The sequence below is a fragment of the Mobula hypostoma genome, chromosome 2 (assembly GCF_963921235.1).
Source record: "Mobula hypostoma chromosome 2, sMobHyp1.1, whole genome shotgun sequence".
NCBI classification, from domain to species: Eukaryota; Metazoa; Chordata; class Chondrichthyes; order Myliobatiformes; family Myliobatidae; genus Mobula; species Mobula hypostoma.
In genome coordinates, this window is record NC_086098.1 from 210032153 (window position 1) to 210049373 (window position 17221).

At 42.5% G+C, this 17221-nt stretch overlaps 1 protein-coding gene across 4 annotated transcripts in view; it reads left to right on the forward strand.

Annotated features, from left to right (window-relative positions):
• The first annotated feature begins 4218 nt into the window (after positions 1-4218).
• The window catches only part of LOC134342844 (uncharacterized), a 71511-nt gene continuing 58508 nt past the window's right edge, over positions 4219-17221 (forward strand). For all 4 annotated transcript variants that reach the window (XM_063041467.1, XM_063041468.1, XM_063041470.1 and 1 more), the window contains exon 1: positions 4219-4733. In XM_063041467.1, coding sequence (XP_062897537.1) covers positions 4290-4733 — 444 coding nt within the window. In that variant the 5' untranslated portion in view covers positions 4219-4289. The remainder of the gene's footprint in view (positions 4734-17221) is intronic.

Consider the following 17221-nt stretch of genomic DNA (forward strand, 5'->3'; position numbering starts at 1 on the left):
GAGGGATCTTGGGGTCCGAGGTCCACAGGACATTCAAAGCTGGTGTGCAGGTTTAGGATCAGAATCAGAATCAGAATCAGGTTTATTATCACCGGCATGTGATCTGAAATTTGTTGACTCTGTGGTTAAGAAGGCATTCAGTGCATTGGCCTTTATGAATCATGGGATTGAGTTCAAGAGCCGAGAGGTAATGTTACAGCTATATAGGACCCTGGTCAGACCCCACTTGGAGTACTGTGCTCAGTTCTAGTTGCCTCACCACAGGAAGGATGTGGAAGCCATAGAAAGGGTGCAGAGGAGATTTACGAGGATGTTGCCTGGTTTGGGGAGCATGCCTTATGAGAATAGGTTGAGTGAACTCGGCCTTTCCTCCTTGGAGTGATGGAGGATGAGAGGTGACCTGATAGAGACGTATAAGATGATGAGGGGCATTGATCGTGCGGTTAGTCAGAGGTTTTTTTCCCAGGGTTGAAATGGCTAGCACAAGAGGGCACAGTTTTAAGGTGCTTGGAAGAAGGTACAGAGGAGATATCAAGGGTAAGTTTTTTACGTAAAGAGTGGTGAGTGCATGGAATGGGCTGCCAGCAATGGTGGTGGAGGCGGATATGATAGGGTCTTTTAAAAGACTCCTGGATAGGTATGTGGAGCTTAGAAAAATAGAGGGCTATGGTTAACCCTAGGAAATTTCTGAGATAAGGATGTGTTTGGCACAGTTTTGTGGGCTGAAGGACCTGTATTGTGCTCTAGGTTATCTAACATGGCCACCAAGAGACCCATGACAACTCTGAAGGAGTTACAAGCTTCAGAGGCTGAGATGAGAGAGATTATGCATACAATAACTGTTGTCCAGGTGCTTTAGCAGTTGCAGCTTTATGGCAAAAAGAAAGCCACTATTAAAAAAAACCTCAGCTGAAATCTTGGCTAGAGTTTGCCAGAAGGCATGTGGGAGACTGATGTCAGCTGGAAAAAAGTTCTATGCTCTGATGAAACCAAAATTGAGCTTTTTGGCCATCAGGCATAATCAAAAACACACCATTCCAACCATGAAGCATGGTGGCGGCTACATCAAGCTGTGGGAATGCTTCACTACTGCAAGCCCTGGAAGGCTTGTGAAGGTCAAGGGTAAAATCAATGCAGCAAAATTCAGGGAAATCCTGGAGGAAAACCTGATGCAGTCTGCAAGAGAACTGACTTGGGAGAAGACTTGTTTTCTAGCAAGACAATGACATTAAGCATAAAACCAAAGCTATACAGGAATGGCTTAAAAACAGTAAAGTTAATGTCCTGGACTGGCCAAGTCAGAGTCTAGACCTCAGCCCAATTGAGAATTTGTGGCTGGACTTGAAAAAGTCTGTTCACTCATGATCCCTGTGCAATCTAATAGAGCCTGAGCAGTTTTATAAAGAAGAATGGGGAAAATTGCAGTGTCCAGATGTGCAAAGCTGATAGAGACTTATCCACACAGACTCAAGGCTGTAAATGCTACCAAAGGTATATCTACTAAATACTGACTTGAAGGTGGTGAGTAATTATGCAATCAATTATTTTGTGTTTTATATTTGTAATTAATTTAGATCACTTTAGAAACATAGAAAACCTACAACACAAATCAGGCCCTTCGACCCACAAAGCTGTGCCAAACATGTCCTTACCTTATAACTAACTAGGCTTACCCATAGCCCTCTATTTTTCTAAGCTCCATGTATCCATCCAGGAGTCTCTTAAAAGACCCTATCATATCCACCTCCACCACTGTCGCCGGCAGCCCATTCCACACACTCACCACTCTCTACGTAAAAAACTTACCCCTGACATCTCCTCTGCACCTACTTCCAAGCACCTTAAAACTATGCCCTCTCGTGCTAGACATTTCAGCCCTGGGAAAAAGCCTCTGACTATCCACATGATCAATGCCTCTCATTGTAGAAAATTGTTTTCATTTTGTTTTTATTTTGACGCAGAGTCTTTTTGTGTCAAAAAGGCCAAAATAAATCCACTGTGATTCAATGTTGTAAAACAATAAAACATGAAAACTTCCAGGGGGCAGTGCCTACTTTTTATAGGCACTGTACATTTTTCCTGCAAGAAGGTGACCAAAACTGCACACAGTACTCTAAAGCAGACCTCACCAACATCTTATACAATTTCAATGTACATTCCAACTCCTGTACTCAATACATCGATCTTTGAAGGCCAATGTGCCAAATCTTTCTTTACAATCCTATCTACTGACGCCACTTTCAAGGAATTATGGATCTGTTTCCCCGATCCCTCTGTTCTGGCACACTTTTTAGAGCCCTACTATGCACCGTGTAAGACCCACCCTGGTTGGTCCTCACAAAATGCAACATCTTACATTTGTCTGTGTTAAATTCCATCTGCCAGTTTTCCACTTGGTCAAGATCCCGCTGCAAGCCTCGACAGTTTTCCTCACTGTCCACTACACCCACAATCTTGGTGACATTGCAAATTTGCTGATCTAGTTTACCACATTATCGTCCACATTTCCGAGGATCTCACCTGGTCCCTGAACTCCTCCATTCTGATCAAAAAGGTACAACAGCGCCTCTATTTCCTGCGGAGCATCAAGAAAGCTCACCTCTGTCCCAGAATACTGACGAACTTTTACTGCTGTACCATTGAGAGCATACTCACCAACTGCATCTTGGTGTGGTATGGCAATTGTACCATATTGGACCACAAAGCACTCCAGCGTGTGGCAAAAACTGCCCAGCTGATTATCGGCACCCAATTACCCACCATTGAGAACATCTACCATAAACGCTACCTGGGCAGGGCAAAAAGCATTATCAAGGATGCATCTCACCCTAACCATGGACTGTTTACTCTCCTCCCATCCGGTAGGCACTACAGGAGCCTCCGCTCCCACACCAGCAGGCACAGAAGGAGCTTCTTCCCTGAGGCTGTGACCCTGCTGAACCTCACATCACAGCACTAAGCAGTATTGCATCCGTATTGTACTGTCTCAGTACTTTTATATTTGTGTGTTGTAGGACTTACACTTTATTCACAGTTATTTTGTAAATAACACTATTCTTTGCATTTCTGGTCAGATGCTAACTGCATTTCATTGGCTTTGTATCCGTACTCGGCACAATGACAATAAAGTTAAATCTAATCTAATATAGATGGCAAACAACAAAGGATCGAGCACCGATCCTTGTAGCACACCACTAGTCACAGGCCTCCAGTGAGAGAAGCGACCATCTACTACCACTCTGGCCTCTCCTGCAAAGCCGATATCTAATTCCATTTACTACCTCATCTTGGAATGCTAAGTGACTGAACCTTCTTGACCAACCTCCCACGTAGGACCTTGACAAAGGCCTTGTAGACAACATCCATTGCCTTGCCTTCATCAAATGTCCTAGTAAATTTCTCGAAAAACTAAGATATATGTTATATAACTATACATATGTACAGTATATACACAGATATAACTTATTGTTACATATTATAACTCATAAAAACTCTAAAATTAAATCACCTGTGACACTCCTTCCTCAGTGAATAGAATAGCACCCTTCTTGTTTCTGACATTCCACCCACACTGACTCAGTAGATGTTCCCACCACGAAATCCTACCTTTCTGCAACTCTGATACTATCCCTGATTAGTAATACCAATCCTCACCTCATTTACTTCCCTTCCTGCCCCTTTTAAATATCTAATCCTCGGAGCTCTCCGTCTTAAATAAGTATTTACCCCAAGCATTTTTGATTAAAGGCCTCAGACCCGAGGTGTTGGTGCAGTTTTCCTGAGACTGTCGCATGGCCTTGTGAATGTTAAGTTTGTTTTTTTTTTGTATTTTTTATTCCCATTTACCTTAATGCTTTGGTTAGTTCTAAGTGTTCTTCTTTGGCAAGTGGTGACGACTTAAACTTCCTTCTATTTATATCGATAGAAGTTCAAGGTTGTTGCAATTTATAAATATTACAGTCAAAACGTATTTATTTTCCTGTGGAACTTAGTGACTTAACCAGGCTATTAATTATGGCCGCAATTTTGGGGTTGGATTGTTTTACTCCAGCCAGAGAAACTGTGTACTGCTCACTGAAAATCTGCTGCATCGTTGTTGAACTTGAATCAATGGCTGCTGGTGCCCCCTTCCCCTTCCCCCGCCCCCATACGGCCGGTGTTAGCGCCGCCTGCAGCCTGGGAGGTAGATACGAGACATTTGCAGGGTTGCGCATCGGGTACTAGCGCCAAGTTGAGGTGATCGTGCCGTCGCCGAGGTAACCGGCAGAAAAGCGGGGAGATTGCGCAGGATGGAGGTGAGAGTGGCCGGAGAGAACATGAGTTCGGAGTCGGAGCCAGTCGGGTCGGACCCGCCTGCCGAGGGCAGCGGGAACCCCGGTTCGGAGCCGCCTGCCGAGGGCAGCGGGAACCCCGGTTCGGAGCGAGCTGGCTCGGAGCCGCCTGTCGAGGGCAGTGAGAGCCTGAGGTCGGACCCATCGGCCGATAGGAGCAGGAGCCTGGGGCTGGAATCGTTGGCCCTTAGGAGCCCGCAGTCCGACCTGCCGGTGGGGAGCAACGACAGCCTGGGGTCAGATTCAGTGGCCGGGGGGAGCGGGAGCTCGGAGTTGAATCCGTCGGCCGGGCGGAGGGGGATCCTAGGGTCACACCCGCCGGCCGGGAAGATGCAGAGCTGGGTGGTGCAACAGGACGCGCAGATGCTGTCGGCGAGTCTGAAAGTTGATCCCTGTCGAGAGGTACGTTGGTCGGACTGGACCCGCTCAGTTTGGCCTGATGCAGATAACGCCATATTTTAACCATTGTTTTAATCACTATTTTAACAAGTTGTCAGTATAGCAAACCTCTTGTATAAATTGCAGGGTTTTAAAGTAATCATCATCTCGAACTTGCTTGCTTTATGTTTAACATCAGGCAAAACAGTGGGGAAGCTGGGTATCTTAAAAACAAGGTTTTGGCAATATACAAATCAGGGAGCATCTGTGGAGAGAGAGGTGAATTGATGTTTGAAATCATTTTCATTGAAACTTCATGCTGCCCAATTTAATTGAATATTTGAGGTGTTATCATTGCAAATAAATAAAACGGTGGAGAGCTCATCTTGGACAGTGAGGCACTCACGACCACTGGAAGAAGCTTTCAAGATTTCCTCAACCAGGACGATTGACGTTGATACACGTATCCTTGAGTATACCAACAAGCACAATCCCAGCACTAGGTTTACCAAGATGAATGTCAAGTACTGCTGGATGATCAATTTGGTCTGCCTGAAACGTGTTGGTGTTGCAGTGCGACAATAGGTTTGTAAAGAAACACTACCAACTGTCATTTTTCAGGCAGCAGGGATACTTTCTAAGAAATACATTGAAGGTTGCTGAAACCAACACAAAAGCTTTGTAAGAGCAGCAGTCTAGCCTCTAGAGATATGGAGGGAATAGTCTGTCCCACACTTGAAATTTGTTGTAATTAATTCTTCAAACACAGAGTCTAGCTCCAATAGAGTGAAAAGCAAGGAGATTTTCTGAAAAGATATTTATTGATTGAAAATAACTTTTAATTAATAAAGCATTTTTTATTTTAAAAAGATCACCTATTGAGCATTGGCCTGAGCTGTTAGATTTTTCCATTATTATAACAAGGAGAGAAATGGTACAGCCGCGAGGTAATGCTGCAGCTATATAGGACCCTGGTCAGACCCCACTTGGAGTACTGTGCTCAGTTCTGTCACCTCACTGCAGGAAGGATGTGGAAACTATAGAAAGGGTGCAGAGGAGATTTACAAGGATGTTGCCTGGATTGGGGAGCATGCCTTATGAGAATAGTTTGAGTGAACTTGGCCTTTTCTCCTTGGAGCGACGGAGGATGAGAGGTGACCTGATAGAGGTGTATAAGATGATGAGAGGCATTGATTATGTGGCTAGTCAGAGGCTTTTTTCCCAGGACTGAAATGGTTAACACAAGAGGGCACAGTTTTAAGGTGCTTGGAAGTAGGTACAGAAGAGATGTCAGGGGTAAATTTTTTTACGCAGAGTGGTGAGTGCGCGGAATGGGCTGCTGGCAACGGTGGTGGGGGTGGATACAATAGGGTCTTTTAAGAGACTCTTGGATAGGTGCCTGGCGCTTAGAAAAATAGAGGGCTATGGGTATCCCTAGGTAAGCTCTAAAGTAAGTACATGTTCGGCCCAGTATTGTGGGCGAAAGGCCTGTATTGTGTTGTAGGTTTTCTATGTTTCTGTGTTTCATGTTGAAAGCACATCCTGTGCCCGGTTGAAAATATAGAATGCTCTTCTGTGGGCAGAAAGTGGTGCCAAGTATAGATTTCAGACCTTGAGCATTATCTGATATGTTTCAGGAGATAGTCAACCTGAAGTCTAAACATTTGCAAGCAGCCAAAGAAGACCGACAGGTACAGTCTAAGTATATCACACCCTCCAGTGGGTGTTTGCCTCTATAGTGGAGAAGGCAACAGCTCCTTAGATGACTGCTGGATGTGGTATGTGGGAGTTGAGGTATCAAGTTGGGGCATTCAGTAGCTGGAAGGGCAGAATGGTATTTGAATGACCTCAGATATGACTCTAAGATGGAATGTTGCCTCCCTGCTACTAAGGTTAAGGATATCACTGAGAAGCTGTCGATCATTCTGAGTTAGAAGGATGGACAGCCAGAGATGTGGTCCTTATGGGTACAGTTAGATAGTATGACAATGTTAAGTACAGAGTGTTATGGATGAGATTTAAAAGTAGGATCTCAAAGTTGTTAATCTTCCAATTACAGGTACGACTGGTGTCACATCCTAGTGAGTGCAGAAGTAGGGGGATGGTGAGAGAATTTTGACCAGTTCTAAAGGTGGTAGGGCAAAACACCATTTTCTTGAAGGGATGTTTACTGGTGGGGACTTGTTTGCTGGAGATATGGAACCCTGACAGCAATTTCAGAGGGAGAAAGGCAAAATTAGATGTTTAAAGTGGTGGTTTAGTAAATGAGTCTGGAAGAGTCATTGTAAGGATTTGGAAATCAGAAGAAACAAGTGGCTGATTTAAAAAATAGTAAAAAGAAAACCATGTTCTAGTTATATCTGTAAAGCTGCTTTCTTAGATTTGGTTGAGAGCAGAAATTCGTCTCTGTCTTGCTCCATGATGGCATACAAGCCACAATCTGAACCAGTGGCTCCACAACACTCATTTTCACTTTAATTTGTATCATAATTGGTGGACTGGAGCTTCTTTATAGAAGTAGGAAAGTCTGCAATCTTTGGTCTCCATGTGGAACCAAGGTATACAGTTCTTTCAACACAATCATGCCTTCAGTTCTTCTTAAAAAGCTCAAAAGCCTGGACCTCTATTCCTCCCTCTTGGATCCTTGACTTTCTCACCAAAAAACCACACTCTGTGCAGATTGGAAATAACATCTCCTCATTGACAGTCAACACTGGTGCGATGCGTGCTTAGCCCACTGCTCTACTCTCTCTACACCCATGACTGTATGGCTAGGCACAGCTCAAATGGCAGCTATAAATTTGCTAACAATATAACTATTGCTGGCAGAATTTCATATGCTGATGTGGAGGCACACAGGAGTGAGATAGATCAGTTGGTTGAGTGGAATCACAGCAACAACCTTGCACTCAATGTCGTTAAGACCAAGGAATTGATTGTGGATTTCAGGAAGTGTAAGTCGAGGGAACACACACCAGTCCTCATCGGGGGATTAGATGTGTAAAGGGTGAGTAGTTTCAAGTTCCTGGGTGTCAACACTCTGAGGATCTATTCTGGGCCCAACATGTTGATGCAATTACAAAGAAGGCACTCTAGTGGCTGTATTTCATTAAGAATTTGAGGGGAGTTGATATGTCACCAAAGATGCTCACAAATTTCTACAGATGTACTTTGGAGATCATTCTAACCGGTTGCATCACTGTCTGATATGGAGTGGCCACTGCCCAAGATTAGAAAAAGCTGCAGAAAAGTTGTAAACTCAGCCTGCTTCATCATGGGCTAACCTCCCCATCATCCAGGACACCTTCAAAAGGCAATGCCTCAATAAGGTGGCATCAATGATTCAGAACCCCCATCACCCAGGACTTGCCCTCTTCTCATTACCACCATTAAGGAGGAGGTAAGGAACCTGAAGACACGCACTCAACATTTCAGTCACAGCTTTTTCCCCTGTGTCATCAGATTTCTGGAGACAACTAACCCATGAACACTTCCTCAGTATATTTTTTTCTCTCTTTTTGCACTACTTATTTAATGTATTTTTATTATATATATTTTATTGTAATGTATAGTTTAATGTATACTATGTATTGCAATGTACTGCTGCCACAAAACAACGAATTTCATGACATACAGAATGCTGGTGATATTAAACCTGATTCTAATTCTGAGGTCCAGCTTACTTTCAGTATGTTTGAGACTGAGTTCTAATTCATTATCATCTCATTCAATGAGCTATAGAAGAGAATGGCCTTGCACTTAACATCTGCAAAGTTCTCTACTAAGTTGTGTCTGCTGTACAACATGACTCCTTCCCATAAAAACTTCAGTCTAAGAAATTCTGGAAATCTGGACTTTCAGGGAAGGTGGATGTCAACGAAGCCAACCAAACCTTTAGTTATTTGGTCAATAAAAGAGTGTGAAGATTAAGCCTGCAAACCCAGCAACAATCTTGTAGGCAACAATAAAGTCTGCCTTCCTATATGCCTGAGCAAAGAGTCTGAACACCAAAGTGATGGTGCCAATATTGTCTCCTCCAAGTCCACTAGCAGGATAATTGAGCTAATGTCAACTTTCTCTCTCAGGTTCAGCACCCTCAGCATGGGGTTATAATTATGCTAAGTGTCACATTACTTACAGCCAGCATCAGATGCCAGAAGTGGACATTGTGTTGTCGTGGCAAGACAAATGAATCAAGAATCATCTCTGAACACATTGACATCCCCACTGATCAGACAAGGAGAATCCTGGCCCAGCGAATCACAGAGTAATACAGTGTGGAAACAGGCCATTCGGACCAACTGGTTCATGCCAACCACAGCATCCTTTTGGCTAGTCCTATTTGCCTACATTCGGCCCATAATCCTCCAAGACCCTCCCCTCCATGTACCTGCACAAATGCCTCTTAAATATTGCATTTGCAACCACTTCCTCTTGCACACATTCCAGGTATTTACTGCCCTATCAGGTTACCTCTCGGGTCTCTTTTAAATCTCTCCCGTCTTATCTTGTATCTGTGCCCTCTAGTTTTGGGCTCCCCCACCTGGGGGAGAAGATGATAACCGTGGACTTTATCCATTCACCTCATAAGTTTATAAAGTTTGATGAGATCATCCGTCATTCTCTGATGCTCCGGGGACTAAATATCCATTGTGGTCAATCTCTCCCTGTAACTCGGGTAGCATCCTCAGATCTATTCTGCACGCTCTCCAGCTTGATAATGTCTTTATTATAGTCAGGTGACCAAAACCGTGTATAATATTCCAAGTGCAGCCTCAGCAATGCATGCAACATACTTCTAAGCCAGATGCCCTGACTGCTGAAAGCCAGCAAAATGCCTACTTTATCACCCTGTTTACTTGCTCAGTAACTTTCAAGAACTGTGGACTTGTACACCCAGGTCTCTTGTTTGTAGCGTTTGTCAGTGTCCTGCTGTTCACTGTATAAATCCTACTCTAGTTTGACTGTCCAAAATGCATCAGCTCGCATTTATCTGAGTTGAACTCCATTTGTCATTTCTCAGCTCGTCTCCCTAACTAACCAACACTGTTCTCTGTAAGCTGTGTGGGTGCACGGCTGTACTGTAACTGAAATGCTCCCACGCACATAGCCTTTTTTGACATGCAGTTATAATTTTATTTTATATAATGTTTTTTTTAAAGTGTCATGCACTTTTCAGGCACTTGGAAAAATTATATAATGCAAAAATTTCCTGCTCAGGGCAATGGTTGGTCCATGCAGCTATAAAAAATTTAGAGGAACATTGCTGATCAACATCTCTTTGCATTTCATTGTAATCAACTTAATTATTATAAGATCCTCTTCCCCCCAAATTTAGTATCATCAACAAACTTGCTAATTGTGCCACAGGCATTCATATCCAGGTCATTAGCATAAATAACAAGAGTTCCCAACACTGACTCCTGGGGCACCCACCAGTCACAGGCCTCCAGCTGGAGAATAAACTTTCAACCATCACTTTCTGTTTACTATCATTGAGCCACTTCTGAATCCACCTTGCTAGCTTTCCCTGAATCCCATACAACCTAACCTTCTAGATCAGTCTTCCACATGGGACCTTGTTAATGGCCTTACTAAAATTCATGTAGGTGACATCCACAGACCTATCTTCATGTATCCCCTTTCTTTGAGAAACCTAGAAGATTTATCAGACATGTCCTCCTATGAACAAAACCATGCTGACTATTCCTGATTAGGCCTTGACTATCAAACTGATGTTAGATCTTGCACCTCAGAATTCCCTCTAGTAACTGCTTACAACTGAAGTTAAGTTCAATGGCTCATATTCCTTAGCCTATATTTGCTACACTTCTTGAAAAATGGAACAACATTAGCTATTTTCCAGTCTTCTGGAACATCACCAGTGGCTAATGATAAAGCAAGTGTCTCTACAAGGGCCTCTGGGATTGCTTCCCAGAGGCCCTTGTACTTGGTCAGACCCTGTGGATTTGGCTTCCTTAATGCACTTCAAAGCTGCAAATAACTCCTTCCTCAAAATTAACATAATTGTAAGATCTCGCTACTATTCTCATTTCTTGAGGTAAACACTGAGGAGATAGAGACATTAAAAATCTTAGCTATCTCCTGCTCTTGATCAGTCCATGAGTGTTAAAAATGGAGCAGGAGGATTTGATCAGTAAGTAGGTTTTCATACAAGCCCAATATAAAAAGTGGAAGAAGCGCCCTGCCCTGCCTATCAACCTAGCTGCTGCTTCAAGCACCATCTGCTCACTTGTAGCAGCATCTACAGATTTTGCATCGGCCTCAACAACTATAGATCTGAAGTTGGAAGCAAGAGGTACCTCTGTGAGAGGTTTTGGAAATGCAGTGATTTTGGAGTACGGATAGATGGGAGTGTGGTATTGTGATAATTATTGAAATATAACTTGAAGGTGGGTAGGACAGATAGCTAAATACTTCCTAGTTACAAGAATTCTCAACAAAATGGTCAAGTTAAGTAATGTAACAACGTTGGATACAGGGACATGTTAGAATGCTCAAGACTGAAGCTGTATGGGTTGAGTTGAAGAGCAAACATGTTGACAGGTTTTCTGCGAAGTGCAGTATAACAGAGGATTTCAACATTTGTAACCAGGACTGTATAACTGAAAAGTGCAGAACGCACAAAATTCTGGAGAACTTTATATATTGATATGTAGCATGAGTAGTAAAAGATGTAGCTTTCATAGATTTGATTTTAATGAATGAACCTGGACAAGTGGAAGAACATTTTTGGAAGCAATAGTTGTTTTGATCATTGTCCATTTTAGTATAGTTCTGGAAAAAGACAAGCTGAAACCAGCAATAAAGTTCCAAAATTAGGTTAAGGTTATTTCTAACAGGCTGAGATGTAATTTGGTAAAAATGTACTGGTAGCAGGTATTTTAGCATGAGTTAGTGATGGGAATGTGGGAGACTTTCAAGAAGATAGTAATATTCTGACCAAATATGTTACTAACAATAGAAAATAGAATGCTCCCAAATTTAGACTCTTACTCACCAATCATGGATGTTGAGGAATATAGACAGTAGGATAGAGCAAAATGAGGAAAAATTACTATAAATATCAAGCGCTCAATGCTGCAGAAGAAATAGAGGAATACAGAAGATCTAATGTAAATTAGAATGGTAGAACAGAAGACAAAGTGGGTGCGTGAAAAATATTGGCAGGTAAAAGAGACATTTAGGTATTTTTGTGAGAGGAGGGTGAAAATCCCATTAGAGACCAAAAGGCAGGCCTCTGGTGAAGTAAAGTCATATTCATAGTTCTAAATGATTACTTCGTTTGTACCTGCACCAAAAACTGGGAATGATTCAGATTTGGCATTGAGAAAGAATGTGAAGTTTTTGGTAAAATATTTAGAGGGTATTTTAAGAAATCTAGATCTCATGGAATGGTTAAATTGTCATACCTGAATAAAGTGCATCCCAGATTTTTTAAAAATAAAAATACTTCAGAGGAAATAAAGCAGACTCCCACAGTCATTTCTAATCCACTTTGCTTTCAGGTGGGATGTGAGTGGACTGGAAGTTAGTGAATACGATTTATCAATGAAAGGAGAAGACTGACCACAGCACTTAGGCAATGGGTAAATTATTGGAAGAATTCTGATCGTCAGTACAAATCAAATATGGAATGGTATATGTTAATTATAGACTTTCAGGAGCTACACCACCTTCCTAACAATTGAACTTTTTGAGAAAGCATTGATGAGGGTACTGTATTTTAGGTAACCTGTATGGATTTTACATTTTACAATCTGATCACTATTACTGGAGGGATGTGATTGCACTGAGTAGGGTGCAGAGGAGATTTAGGAGAATGTTGCCATGGCTGGAATTATGAGGAGAGACTGGACAGGTTAGTGCAGTTTTCTTTGTAATAACAAACAATGGGAGAGTTGATGGAGTTACACAAAATTAATAGAGGCATAGGTGATGAATTGGAAGCACAAATCAGCAGTGAGATGGTTTGGTGTCACTTGAAGAATTAAATTAATTGTTGGAAGGATTAAAGATCAGTTGAGGAAATCTTTCTTTAGCCATTGCTTGTTGGTAATCTGGAAATCTATCTGAAAGAGTTGGAGGCTGTGATCTTCCTGCATTTAAAAGGTACCCAATGCGAATCTGAGAGAGATGATCTAGATCTGTGGATGGAGGGATGGTAAGTGGGACTAACTTAAATTGCTCTTTTTAGACCATAAGACATAGAAGCAGAAGTAAGCCATTTGGCCCATTGAGCCTGCTGCACCGTTCAATCATAGCTGCTCCCCATTTCCCAGCCTTCTTCCTGTAACCTTTGATGCCATGTTGAATCAAGAATCTATCAATCTCTGCCTTAAGTACACCCAATGACCTGGCCTCCACAGCGGCATGTGGCAACAAATTCACCACCCTTTGGCTAAAGAAATTTCTCCACATTTCTGTTTTGAATGATGCTCCTCTATCTTGAGGCTGTGTCCTCTTGTCCAAGACTCTCCCACCATGTGAAACATCCATTCCACATCTACTCTGCCTAGTCCTTTCAACATTCGAAAGGTTTCAATGAGATCCCCCCCCCCATCCTTCTAAATTCCAGTGAGTACTGACCCAGAGCCATCAAACGTTCCTCGTATGATAACCCTTTCATTCCTGGAATCATCCTTGTGAACCTCCTCTGGACCCTCTCCAATGCCAGCACATCTCTTCTAAGATGAGGAGCCTAAAGCGGTACACAATACTCAAGGTGAGGCCTCAGCATCGCATCCCCGCTCTTGTATTCTAGACCTCTTGAAATGAATGCTAACATTGCATTTGCCTTCCTCACCACCAACTCAACCTGCAAGTTAACTTTAGGGTGTTCTGCACAAGGACTCCCAAGTCCCTTTGCATCTCTGACTTTGGATTTTCTCACGTTTAGAAAATAGTCCGCACATTTATTCCTACTACCAAAGTGCATGACCATGCTTTTTCCAACGTTATATTTCATTTGCCACTTCCTTGCCTATTCTCTTAATCTGTATAAGTCCTTCTGCATCCTACCCGTTTCCACAATACTACTGCCCCTCCACCAATCTTCGTGTCATCTGCAAACTTGGCAACAAAGCCATCTATTTCATCATCTATATCATTTATATACAGCATAAAAAGAAGTGGTCCCAGCACTGACCACTGCGGAACACCGCTAGTCACTGGCAGCCAACCAGGAAAGGATCCTTTTATTCCCACTCACTGCCTTCTTCCAATCAGCCAATGCTCTAACCATCTTAGCAATTTTCCTGTAATACCACAGGCTGTTAACTTGGTTAGCAGTCTCATCTGTGGCATCTTATCAAAGGCCTTCTGAAAGTCCCAAGTATACAACATCCGCTGCATCCCCTTTATTGATCCTACTTGTAACTTCCTCAAGAATTCCAACAGGTTCGTCACTCAGGATTTTCCATGCTGACTTTGTCCTATCTTGTCCTGTGTCACCAAGTACTCCATCACCTCGTCCTTGACAATTGACTCTAACATCTTCCCAACCTGAGGTCAGGCTAACTATTCTATAATTTCCTTTCTGCTGCTTCCTCCTTTCTTGAAGAATGGAGTGACATTTGCGGTTTTCCAGTCCTTTGGCACCATACCAGAGTCCAATGATTTTTTTAATACTTTATTTTCAAAATTTAAAAAAAACAATGAAATCAACAAGAACATACAGCTCAGACATGTGTAAAAATGAAATAAGCAAAAAAAAAAGGGGACATAACATTAGAGGAATGCCTATTGTACAAACTGCTCAAAAATACTAAACATTAAATCTCAAATGAGGGCCATGAGAAATCAGCTGGGGGGAAATCGCTCATCCGCCCCCGGCCTCGTCCATGTAGGCCAGAAATGGATCCCAGATAGCCAAAAATTTTTTAATTGAATTGGTTCTCAAGAACCTGAGTTTCTCCATCTGTATGACTGAGATCGTATCAGCCATCCATCTCCGAAAGGAAAGGGGAGAGAGTGATTTCCATTCCCTCAAGGTTAGTCTTTTGGCAGCAATCATCCCCAGCATCAGGGACTGTTGTATGGCTGCAGGGAAACAAATAGTAGGTTGCGAGCAGCCAAATATAGTGAGACCAGCTACCAAGGGGAAGGATCTTTTATAGGACTTTGAGTACCAGTCGAATATTTTGGACCAGAATCCAGTCAGTAATGGACAAAACCAAAAGGTGTGTGACAGTGTGGCCTCTGTCCCTTGGCATCTATCACACATTGGCGAGACAGAAGGGTAAATCCTGTGCAATCTATGTTTAGAGTAATGGAGACGGTGGACAACTTTAAACTGGATCAGTTGGTGTCTGCTGTTAACAAAGCAAGCCTGTATCATAGACAAACACTTGTCCCAGGCAGCTTCAGATAATTCAATGCCCAACTCCTCTCTCCAGGTGTCTGTAATCTTCACAGTGGACGTTACAGTGCAATTATCAAACAAATGTACAAACTTAGAAACGAGATGCCTGGAGGGTTCTTTAAAGTATCAAAAAATGTTTCCCTGGAAGGATTTCAAAATTACAAATCTTAGATTGAAAGTAGTGTCTAATTTGTAAATAACGAAAAAAGTGCGAATGAGGCAGCTCAGATTTCTCTTTCAGCAGACTAAATGTTGCAACCCATCCCTCTATGTACAGTTCTTCAATAGAAACTGGACCCTTCTCCCTCCAAGCATGGTAGGTTTTATCTGACCATGAGAGTAAAAAGAAGTGATTGAAACAGATTGGTGTTTGTGCAGAGGTCTCTGGTAAACCTAGAATGCTCCTAATCTGATTTAGAATTCTGACGGAATTTTTCAAAACAAAACTCAAACTTTTTGAAGTCCCAGGCTTCTCTAACTAGAGAACAGCATGGCTGCCAAGGAGAACTTAACAACAGAGTTAGACTCCATACATAGCCACAAGGAAGTCCGAGGGGCTAGGTTATCCAGAGCCCCCTGTTGCCAAAACATTAAAGCCCTAGCACTGACAGCCCAATAATAGTGTCTAAATACAGGTAGTCCTAGCCCTCCTTCAGACTTGGGCTTTTGTAAATGAATTTTCAAAATCCTGTGATTCTTATAATTCCAGTTATAAGACAATATTATGGAGTCCAATTCTTTAAAGAAGGCTGATGTAAGAAAAATGGGGAGATTTTGACAAAGATAGAGAAACCTAGGAAGGGAAGCCATTTTAATTGAATTTATACGACCAATATGGACAGAGGTAGGGTTTCCCAACTTCCTATATTCTGTTTAAGTTTTGAAATAAACTCTGCAAAGTTTAATTTAAATATTAATTTAGGATCTTTGGGGATTACCAAGCCAAGATAAGTAGAGTGATCTTTAACTACTTTGAAAGGGACACTTTCCAAAATACCCCGCGTGTAGTCGTTGGAAAGGGGCACAAGGTCACTTTTTGTCCAATTGATTGAGTATCCCGACAGTCTGCCAAAAGAGGTGATTAAATCTAGAAGAAGAGGGACTGACTTTTCTGAGTTTTGTAAGTAGAGTATCACATCGTCAGCATATAAACTAATAAGTGTTTCAATACCTCCCACTTTCAAACCCAGAATATTTGGGTGACTTCTTATTTTTAGGGCAAGGGGCTCTACCGCGACGGCAAAAAGGGCCGGCGAGAGAGGGCACCCCTGCTGAACTGAATGGTGTAGGGGAAACAGAGTTGACTTGTCACCATTAGTTATAATAGAACACATTGGGCTAGCGTATGTCAGTTTTACGCAAGATACAGATGACTCCCCGAACCCAAACCGGTCCAGTGACTCAAACATGTAAGGCCACTCAATCTGGTCAGAAGCCTTCTGTGCACCAAGGACAAAATTGCTGCCCCACTAGCTTTCCCATGATCAGCATACATAGTATTAAGGAGGCATCAGACATTGGAAAAAGAGAACCTATCCGGGAAAAATCCTGTCTGATCAGGATGAATGATAGCTGACAATGCTTATTTAGTCGGTTAGCCAGCATTTTAGTAATTACCTTTCTATCAAAATTCTGGAGTGCAATGGGCTGGCCGGGTCTGTTTCCTCTTTGCCTTTCTTTAAAATGAGGGAAATGTTAGCCTCATACAATGTTCTAGGCAAGGCTTTATCTCTCTTAGAGCAAGATATTATTCTTAGGAGAAGTGGGGCAAGGATATCACAGAATTTCTTATAAAATTCACAGCCAAATCCATCTGGCCCAGCAGCCTTGCCAGACGGAAATGACTTAATGGCAGAAGTTATTTCTTCCAATGTGAAGTCAGTAGAGTAGAGCTACTAGGTCTTGATGTTTCAATCCCTATGGTAAGTTGGCACCCTTGATGTTGGCAGTGGGCTTCGAGTAGTGACAAGGAGGGAGGGTAGGTACGTCATCGGGGTCATCAGGTGGGCACCCTCCTTTTTTGACGTTTCGTTGATAAGCCCACGACGTCTCCAGAGGGCTCAACGGTGCTACCTGGCGTCCCAGATACACCCCCCTCAGTTCCATACCCTCCTGTCATATCTTGCAG